Genomic DNA, 11,275 nt, shown 5'->3' with positions numbered 1-11,275 from the left:
TTTACATATACGTATATAGTACACTTACACTTATGTAAATGCCCTAAAATGTGTAAAATATAACCACATATGCAGAAGATTTATTAATATAACGATTTGCATTTATGTAAAAAGACAAGATAAATATGAAGATTTCTAGTTACATAAATAGAAACAGTTTAAAAATCATGATATGAATCTATAATATATATAAACGAAAACCCTAAAATTTTACGTGCCGTGATGTGGTCGCCCCCTTTTTTATGAAAGCCATCAGATTGCTTAATTTTTAAATAGAGGCCTCTCATTGATTTAACCCAAATTCATGGGTATGGGTCATACCAAAACCAGATAGCTCTTAAACGGGTTATAACATCTCATTAAATTAAAAATTAATCTTATCAATTATTTGACATGAAAATCCTATAAAATGGGGATATACTAAAAATTAATATCCTATTTTATTTAAAAAAAAAGATATTATTTATAATTAAGAAACAATTTTATAATAAAGAAAATAAATGGGTAATGGATATCAGCAGACTCAATTTAAAAAGAAAAAAAAATATTTATAATTAATAAACAATTTTATAGTAAAAAAACAAAAGCGGGTCATGGGTCACAAAATCCAGATAACTTTTAAACGGATTATAACATATCATTTATTTATGAAACTCTTTCATCATCAAACCCTAAGTATATTATTAACTTTCTTACAATAAAGAAATTAAAATCTAAAAAAATAAATATAAAAAAAAAAATGTAAAACAACCATTCTCTCAAGCCATCAGATTGCTTTATTTGTAAATGAAGGTTTATCACGCATTTGACCTGAATTCAGGGGTAAAGGTTTCACCAAACCCAGATAGCTCTTAAACAGGTTATAACATGCCATTATATTAAAAATTAATCTCATAAAATATTTGATATGAAAATCATATAAAATAGGGATATACTAAAAATTAATATACTATTTTATTTAAAAAGATATTATTTATAATTAAGAAATAATTTTATAATAAAGAAAATAAACGGGTAATGAGTATCACCAACCCCAGATAGCTTTTAAACCGGATTATAACATATAATTTATTTGTGAAACCATTTTATCATCAAACCTTAAGTATATAAATTACTAACTTTTTTACAATAAATAAAACGAAAATCCAAATATACATATATAAATATTAAAAACGAATAATGTAAAAACAACCCCTGTAATATGGGGGGGGGGGGTAAACTTAAAATCCAAATATACATATATAAATATTGAAAACGAATAATGTAAAATAACCCCTGTAATACGGGGGATAAACTCTAGTATATTGAATATTGATATATGTAAATGATAGAATGAGAAATAAATTATTAGCATGAAGATTAGAGGAAGAAATAAATGTGTACTAAGAATTATTTTTATGATATAATTTGTAAGATTTGGTTAGACATGAGACAAAATAGGAGAAAAATAATTATTAGTTAATTAACAAGAGAGAAACTATTTTAATAAGTTACAATTATACCCTTCTATTTTATTATTAAAATTTAAAGATTAAATAAAAATGGATGGTTTAGATGGGTTCTTAAATTTCTTAATCAAATTAGAGTTTTTAAAGGAAGCTAAACCTATATATATATATATGGGAGGATTCCAATAAAATTAAATTTTTCTAGAAAACTAATTAAATCAATTTATACCATCCATTTATTTGATCAATGATTGAAACGCATAACAACAATTAGGTAATTAAATGAAACTTAGGTAGATTAATTAAGAAGATGAAGGGCAAATTTGGTAACTAAAAATACTAATTAGTGGCATCCTTAAAATCCTCAAGCTCTCTCTCTCTCTCTCTCTCTCCTCAATTTTTTTAATTATCTTTCTTCACTGCATATTTATTGTAGAAAAAGGAAGAAAAAGACCAAAAAAAAAAAAACGTAGAGTCATCAAGATATAAAAACAAAAATAAGTTCGAAAATGAAAAGGCAAAAAGCAGCGAAGTAAAATTCAAAAACGGATTTTATCAACTTTCTATTTTGATTCATTCTAATTTTATTGGAGTTTCCAACTTTTTTTCAAACCTTTTATTCTTATTCTATTTTTCAGTTACTAAACTTTAGATTTTTTTTTCTTTTTAATTATTGAACCTTATATGACGTACGAGCTAACACAAAGTATGTTAATACATATGTGTAGCAACTTATTTACACATATGTAGTTATATCAAAACTACATACTCCTGTATTCATATTTGTTTACATATATGTTGCTATAGTATTTTTTTTTTAATTTTAGAGCTAGTCGTACTAAAATACATATATGTAACTTAATGATATACATATATGTAAAACTAAATTACATAGTTACACATATGTAAACTAATGTGTTGTTCATGCTCTTCTTGTAACAAAAAGTTACACATATGTAAATTAAACGGGTTTTTTTGGTGTAACTTGAGGATTAAATGGATATAACAACAATGCTCTTCTTCTTCATCATGTCTTTGTAGAAAAATGAGCACACCCAAAATCCCTAAAAGCAAAATAAAATTAAAAAAAATTAGTCATTAAATTATGTTTTATTTCCGGTAACCACCCAATTAAATGTTATAACCAATTCCATTTAATTTATATTTTTGTATGCATTTGATAACCTCAAGTATTTGAAATTAATGGTTTGAGATAAAGAAAGTTATGAGTAGAGGAGAAAATTGATAGCCAGTGCAATTCTACGAGATTGAACTCTCACTCACAACAAACTTACAGATAAACACCTCAACCCCTAATTATTTAATCGATCAATAACCAATTCTTATTGCATTGCTTGCATCTCCTCAAACAATCTTTAGGCCCCTTACCGGTTTGCATTAGATTCAATATCTAAATAGCTATTAGGGAAAAAAAAAATCAAACAATTGTTATCAACATAGCATTTAAATTTAAACATAATTAATTGTTAGTGGAAGAAAAGATTTAATCAAATAATTGCATCGTATGTGAATCTGAGGCAGCCGTCATGTTTGAAAATAGATTTAAGGAAAATAAACCATAGAAGTATGAGAAAATACTTGTTACAAACCTGTATGATGTTTTTGGATGCTACGATGAATGAAAACTTGGTATAATTTTTATGTTTTGGGTGCTAAGATGAATTTCAATCCTTAATGCAATCGTGAAACTTTGCTTAGTTGCAGTAAAGTTAAATGAAGAAAAAGGATGGCATTAAATAATTACGTTTTAATTCATGGAGAGAGGTTGAAAAAATTCCAAAATTATAGGATTGCCAAATTACAAATACACCCTTTACAATAAAAAAAGAAAAAACAAATAAAATTACTTGATTTGTTAAAAATGGTTTTCAAAGTTTATAAGTTAAGCAGTGGTTTTTATTTGAACCCTCCTATCTCTCTCTATGTATATATACACACACACACATACTAGATTTTATCACCCGTACTATGGGGGTTGTTGTACATTATTCGTTTTTAATATTTATATATGTATATTTGGATTTTAATTTTATTTATCTTAAGAAAGTTAATAATTAATATACTTGAGGTTTGATGATGAAATGGTTTCACAAATAAACGATATGTTATAATCCGGTTTAAAATTTATCTGGGTTTGGTGATACCCATTACCCGCTTATTTTCTTTATTATAAAATTGTTTCTTAATTATAAATAATATATTTTTTTAAAATAAAACAGGATATTAATTTTTAGTATATCCCTATTTTATAGGATTTTCATATCAAATATTTGATGAGATTGTTTTTTAATATAAAGAGATGTTATAACAGTTTAAGAGCTATCTGGATTTGGTGATACCTTTACCCGTGAATTCGGGTCAAATGCGTGAGAAGCCTTCATTTACAAATAAAGCAATCTGATGGCTTGAGATAATGGTTGTTTTACATTTTTCGTTTTTTAATATTTATTTTTTGGATTTTAATTTTCTTTATTGCAAAAAAGTTAATAATACATTTAGGGTTTGATGATGAAAGGGTTTCATAAATAAATATATTAAGCTCGTCCAAATGAAGAGATCCCTGATAAACTCCTGCCTATAAAACAACCAAAACATTTTACCAAATGTTTATGTTGAAAACAAATTTTAAGATGTATATTTACACGTGCACACGCACGTGCGTGCACACGCACGTGCGTACACACACAGATGAAAGAAATAAGATATATACTTCTCTACAAAGAGGACATTTTGCAGTAGGTTGTGTTGCCTTTAGACCATCAACAATGGTCACTGACCCAGCTTTGCAAGCACACATGAAGCAAAAGATGTGTCCACAAGTCAAACATACAGGGTCAAACACAGTATCCTGGACAAAACATAGACAAAAAATGAATAAATAATCCATCTTTGCATAAAAGAGTGCATGCATAAAGCCGATTTTTTTAACAAACAGGTGGTGATTTCAACAATTTTACATAAAAATGTATCAAATCAGTAAAACTGAAAAGCTTAGCTACAAATGAAACGGGTCAAAAAATGTCAAACGGGCTCAACATTGTCCATAGTGTATTCTCAAATGTTTAATACCGCGTAAACCGCTTTATCAACCAAAATCAAATTATTATTTTCATAGTATTGTTTTGCATAGGGGTGTGCATGAAACCAAAGAAACCGATACGAAACCGAAAAATGGAACTGAAACAAAAAACCAACGGTTTGGTTTTATGTGTTTGTAAAAATTGAATTTACGGTTCGGTTTTGGTTTTGCATGTAATAATTACCGAAAAAAACGAACAGACGAATTTATAGATTTTGAAATTTTTTTTTTACTTTTAAGTAATTTATAGGAATTTAATAAATATGACTCAAATATTTCAGCCAAAATGTATAATAATCAAATAATTATCAATTAACAAAATGATTTTGGGCCCAAATTTATTATTTTGGGCCAATTTTTTCTTTCAGCCCAAAATTTTCAAGGTCAAATGGCAAATCCGAAACCCAACCCAAAAGGAAAACCGAAAAACCAAAAATGGTTTTCACGAATTCAAAAACCAAAGTTTCGGTTTTAGCCCAAAACCGACCGAACCGAACCGTGCGCACCCATAGTTTTGCAGATGTACTATTTTCAATAATTTTAATCATGACAAGAGAGAAAGAATGAAGAACGAACCAAACATATAGAGCAAGTCAAGTCGATCTCAAGCTTGACGACATCAGAGAGTTCACAAGAAAGTGATGGTTTCCCATCATTAAATATGAGGGAACACCCTTCAAAAACCTCAGAACCATTTCCCATTTTACCCTTTGTTTCCCTTAAGTTAATGTGCAAAGCAATAAGCTCACAAAGCCATGGAGACTGAAGGATTTCCATGTGCATGCTTTGGACTTGTGACCTAAACGCTTGACCTTGTTTCGAGTCATGTATCTGCCACAAAAAATAAAAAATTCATGCCTAAACAAAATATAGATAATTATACTCAATAATAAGCTAGTTTGATAAGTTAGTAGACAGGAAACCGCTCTAGCCGGTAAAAAGATCATGTAGCAAGCCTCATCAAAAATATTGGCCAGTTTGGTAATTTAGTAATAAATCACCATCACATGATCATATTACTAAATTTGGCCTGTTTCAAAGTATCAAGTGATCAACAAACCACCAACCTTTAGTTCGACTCGTTGGCTCACTCATTAGGCTCGTTTAAATTAAAGCCTGGATTTTAAGATAAATAAATTATACCCTAGAATATAACCCGAATTTTAACATATAGAAATTATAAATTTTGTAGTTTATTGATTATGCATTACGTGTATAGTAAAAACAACATTTTTTTCTTTTTTATAAACAGAAACTTAATTCAAAAATTCAAAAATAAATAAACGAGTTGCCTCGACTAGCCACAAGCCAGCACGAGCTTTTTACGAGCTGAGCTTGAGCTCAATATTCCACCTCGTTAAGATAAACCAGCCGAGCTGGCTCGACGCGGTTAGTAAACGAGCCCAGCCTGAGCCCAATCTGGCTCGGCAATAATATACAAAAACAATACTATCACAACAATCTTAAATCTATGAATAAACTTATTCAAGTTGTTCAGTTCATTTGACCCATACTTAAGGTAAATATTTTTATTTCACGTATTTGAGATAATCAATATAGCCACCTCTAAAAAAAATATAAAACTTTTTAAGGGACAAACAAACCTTATCATATTTTTTAAGAATTTTTCGCATAGCGATGGCATTGATAATCGCATAACCAACAAGATCTTTTCCTTCTTGAATTAAAGCACCATGGTTCCCTTGAAACTTGTCTTTGCACCACACAAAGTACTTCCTGAATCCTGTTGCTAGATGAACATCGAGCACCTTTTGTGCACGCTCGTTAAAACATCCAACCACCGTAAACATCTCGTTCATAAGTGAAGGAAAGAAACTTCCATCGCAAACTACATAACAAGCGTTCAAAAATGTATTCAAAAACTATTTAAATTGCACTAACAGATAATCAAAATCATAAATAACATTAATATAAAGAAAGTAATAGAAGCACATTCATTGTGACAATACATCAAGTATGAAACTGAAATAAAAATTACAAACACATGTTAATTTAAAAAATTGAGATTAAATTAACAGAATCATGAAATAATATCAATAAACAGAAACTAACAAAATCACATTCTCTGTGACATTTCATCAAACATGTTAGATGCAAACTCGATAACTCAATCAAAGTCAATAATTCAATTGTAAAACAAAATTAAGAGCTACAAGCACTTGTTATTTCATAGATTGAGATACAATTAATATATAATTAGCAGAATCATGAATTAACATCAATAAAAAGAAATTGACAGAAGCACATTCATTGTGACATTATATCAAACACCTTACCAGTAAAGTCAACTCAATTGCAAAACTAAATCAACAAGTAAAAACACTTGTTTATTTCACAAACTGACATATAATTAACAGAATCATGAAATAACAACATCAAATTCATTGAGATATTTCATCAAACACCTTACATGCAAATTCAACAACTCAAATATCAAACCAAATTGGCAATTACAAACACTTGTTAATTCACAATTAAGATATAATTAACAGAATCATGAAACAATAACATCAATAAACTAAAATTAGTTAAAATCGCATTCTCTGTGACATTTCATCAAACACCTTACATGCAAACTCAACAACTCAATTACAAAACCAAAGTAACAACCACAAACACTTATTAATCCACAAACTAGCATATATACTTAACAGAATCATAAAATAAGTTCAATAATGATAATATAACACAACATCAATAAAAAGAAATTGGCAGCCGGCGGTATGGTTTTTTGGGGGAACGTCCATGACAAACCCTAAAGCCAGCGTGGGCCCGGTTAAGACAATATAGACTGGCCAAAGTGGGGCAACGGGACTCTCCAAATTAGAGAGTGCGGTGGCCTAAGACACAGAAAGTCGTCGTTCCAAAAAAAAATAATAAATTAAAAATAAAAAAAAAACTAGCAAAATCACATTCTCAGTGACATTTCATCAAACACCTTACATGCAAACTCAATAATTCAAATATTAAACCAAATTAAAAACTACAAACACTTATTAATCCACAAATTAACATACAATTAATAGTCATAAAATAAAATCAATAATAATAAAATAACAATAACAACAACATCAATAAAAAGAAACTAACGAAGTGTGTTACACCATAGAAATCTGCTCTTGTGGTGGCACAACAACTGTCAAGTGACCGCGTGTTATGCTAGAGAGTTCTGCTCTTGTGGTGACACAACGACTGTCAAACTCTGAAGCTAGTATGGGCCAGATTAAGACAACATAGTTTGGCCAGAGTGGAGCAACGAGGCTCTCCAAATTGGAAAATGAAAAAAAAAATCATGATAAAAAGAAACTAACAAAATCATATTCTCTATGACATTTCATCGAACACCTTACATGCAAACTTGATAACTCAACTATCAAATCAAATTAACAATCACAAACACTTCTTAATCCACAAACTAACATATGATTAACAGAACACCAACAAATAAAAAAAAACTAACAAAATCACATTCATTGAGACATTTCATCAAACACCTTACATGCAAACTCAATTAAAAACTAAACCCACTTCTTAACCAACAAAACTAACACATAGCCAAAATAATAAAGCTCAAAACAATACCAGGGCATGGATAGATGCACTTATTATCATTAAAATCATTTAAAACCAACGAATTCTATGAGCGAGTGACGTCATCCCTACGACACCGTTTCAATATCTTTTAAAGATTTTTTACAACCCACAGCAGGTAGCTGTGGTATAAATATATAATTAACAGAATCATGAAACAATAACATCAATAAACTAAAATGAATAAAAATCAAATTCTCTGTGACATTTCATCAAACACCTTGTATGCAAACTCGATAACTCAATTATCAAACCAAATTAACAACTACAAACACTTGTTCATCCACAAATTAACATATAATTAACAGTCTAAAATAAAATCAATAATAATAATAATAATATATTAACAATAATAATAACAACATCAATAAAAAGAACTAGCGTCAAGTATGTTACGCCAGAGACTTCTGCTCTTATGGTGACACGACTATCAAGTGGCAGTACTTGACAGTCGGCGGCCGGTATCGTTTCCCTAGGAACGCCCAAGGCAAACTCTGAAGCCAGCGTGGGCCGGTTAAGACAGCATAGTCTAGCCAGAGTGGGCGAGCGGGCCTCTCCAAATTGGAGTGTGCGATGGCCTAACACACAAGAAAGTTGTTCCAAAAAATAAATAAATTAATTAAAAAATAAAAAAAACTAGCAAAATCACATTCTTTGTGACATTTCATCAAACACCTTACATGCAAACTCAATGAACAACTAAACCCACTTATTAATCCACAAAACCAACACATAATTAAGCTGAAAACAATACCAGGACACGGGTGGATGCACTTATTATTATCATTATCATTATCATTAGAATCATTCAAGACAAACGGGTTCTGTGAACGAGTGACGTCATCCCTACGACAGCGTTTCAAAATCTTTTTGAGATTTTTAAAACCCACGCCAGGTAGCTTGTTCTTCTGATCCTGGGTTTGCATGTACTCTTCGTATTTCTTACAGAACTTCATCTTCTAATCAATGGCTGGGTTGAATTCGATCTGGGGTTATTATTATTATTATTATTATTATGTTACGTGATTGATTGTGAAGGAACGATTGTGTGATTTGTTTGATGCCGTGTTGTTCCGGAAGATAAATATATATGAGAAACGGTCACTTTTTTTCTATAGATATATAAGCAAGTTGTGATGTATGACGTAATCATAACATGTTTTTGTTTTATAAAACTAGATGTTGAACTACGCGGGTTGTGTCGGTCAGACAGGTTAAAACACATAAACCTGTACTAATAAAAAAGAAAATAATTATATATATATATATATATATGGTGTTATGAGGTTAATTCTTACTATCAAATTTTCTCTCAAATTACTTCTCTTTTATTGATGAAAAAAAAAAATATCTTGATTCAAGATATAGTATTAATTATAAATTCAACATATCGTATTAATTGGTCAATCTTTATTAATTGAATTATAATGTCATAAATTATATTAATATAATAATTACATGTCAGAGATATTCTTTTTTAAATTAAAATGTATATAAAAGAGTTTATGTTTAAAGAGTACCCTAACATTTATTTTTTGAGACATTTTCATATTAAAGAAAACTATAATAATTTTTTTATTTTAGTTTTTTGACAAATCTAACTATTTTATTAAAGCAGCATGGTTTTCACATAGCCTTTAATTAAGCTATTCATATATGATTTCACCTCAACAATTTCCAAAATTATAATTTATACCTAATAAGCTATTTAATTTTAATCTACTTATTTATATTATTAAAGCAAAATCATTCTTCCATAAGGTATGTTATTAAGAATCCATAAGATAAAAATATGTTGTATTAAACATATTTTTAGACATATAAATTTATTTTAATATGCTTTTGAGACGACAAAGTATGTTATTACGTATATTATTAAATTTAACTTTTTTGTTGTATTTTTTTTACCACCCGTGTATTACACGGGCTATATCCTAGTATTCAATATTTAATAAGTCTTAAAAATCATAGACAAATTTAATCTTTTACAAATATTCAATGTTTAATAAGTCTTAAAAATCATAGACAAATTTTTCATTTTTTATATTTAGTATAAAACTATTAGTGTGTTTATAAGGATGCCATGAAAGTTGTTCAAAAAGGAAATCTGGTGTCTTTTTTGTCTATGGCCGGGTATGGAGTGTAAAGCATTTTTGTGAAAGACTTTAGCTACATCTTTCAAATCTAAAGGCCTCATTGTTTTAAATGTTGCTTCTAGTGGCATTGCTTCATTATTGTATACCGGTGATAGAAGAGCTCATTCTTGATTTAAAATTCAAATACATTTGATGATATAAAGCAACTATATTTGTAATACATTTTTTTATAGAATACAGAGAGGCTTAATTATCTTTTTTTTTATTTGTATTAAATATGCACAAGTTTCTAAAGCTAGTAGTACATTATAATAACTTTACCACCACACCACCTTATTATTTTATTGCTTGATTTAGTATGAAATCTATAAATATAAAAATCTATTTCTATATAAAAAAAAACAGCTGAAAACAAGACTCAAACTCTAGACGTCAAGGTTGCAACAAAAAAGCAATACTACCATTGCAGCTTCCATTTTTGTTACTTTTAAATCAATAAATAATAAAACATATTTCAAAATATTAAAAAAAAAAAGAAAAAGATGGAAAGTTAGTGGCTGCTACATGACCGTCACTTATTGGACTTCCATTAAAGTTGTTGTAGAATTAGATTTCTCTTTATATGTAGTATAATGTCACACCCCGACCAATGAAGGCGGAAACGTCGAGGCGCGACATGATTGCTCATTGCACAATGACACTATAAAGTTACAATATTTAAACAACTCATTTAAATCCACATCATCATAAATAACACAACAATTGTTCATACAAAAAGCCAAATAGATAGATAAACAAATAACTTGTTCTTTTATTTTCTAATATCCTAAAGCCAAGATAATAAGTTTCTTCAAGTAATCCAATCAAGCTAACATCAAACCTGTAACATTGCATAAAATAGAGTTTGTCAACACGAAGGTTGGTGAGCAATTTTCATAGTTTTGGATAATAAGTATATAGTATGAAATCCACAACTAGTATATAAAAACAATAAATAATAGCAACAATTTAGATAATAA

The 11,275-nt window shown here is 28.9% G+C and overlaps 1 protein-coding gene across 1 annotated transcript; it reads right to left on the bottom strand.

The window, feature by feature from the left end:
* Positions 1-4,889: 4,889 nt before the first annotated feature.
* LOC143532729 (E3 ubiquitin-protein ligase NLA-like) lies at positions 4,890-9,119 on the bottom strand. Its single transcript, XM_077027697.1, has 3 exons — positions 8,915-9,119; positions 6,153-6,397; positions 4,890-5,379 (listed from the first exon to the last, which is right to left on the bottom strand). Exons 1-3 carry the CDS (start codon positions 9,114-9,116, stop codon positions 5,089-5,091), a joined length of 738 nt encoding a protein of 245 aa, XP_076883812.1. The 5' UTR covers positions 9,117-9,119; the 3' UTR covers positions 4,890-5,088.
* Between the last annotated feature and the right edge of the window lie 2,156 nt (positions 9,120-11,275).

The sequence above is a fragment of the Bidens hawaiensis genome, unplaced genomic scaffold (assembly GCF_021521415.1).
Source record: "Bidens hawaiensis isolate Kalapana, Puna unplaced genomic scaffold, B.hawaiensis_p1.1 tig00009541_1, whole genome shotgun sequence".
Lineage (NCBI taxonomy): Eukaryota > Viridiplantae > Streptophyta > Magnoliopsida > Asterales > Asteraceae > Bidens > Bidens hawaiensis.
The sequence above is the reverse complement of the archived record's forward strand: the minus strand, read 5'-3'. Positions and strand labels throughout refer to the sequence as shown.

Coding starts and splice junctions, on each gene's coding strand:
- LOC143532729 (XM_077027697.1), bottom strand. CDS start 9,116: ATGAAGTTCTGTAAGAAATACGAAGAGTACATGCAAACCCAGGATCAG. Junction 6,398..8,914: donor GTGCATCCACCCGTGTCCTG/GTATTGTTTTCA, acceptor CTTGTTATGTAG/TTTGCGATGGAAGTTTCTTT. Junction 5,380..6,152: donor TTCTTAAAAAATATGATAAG/GTTTGTTTGTCC, acceptor TTTTTGTGGCAG/ATACATGACTCGAAACAAGG.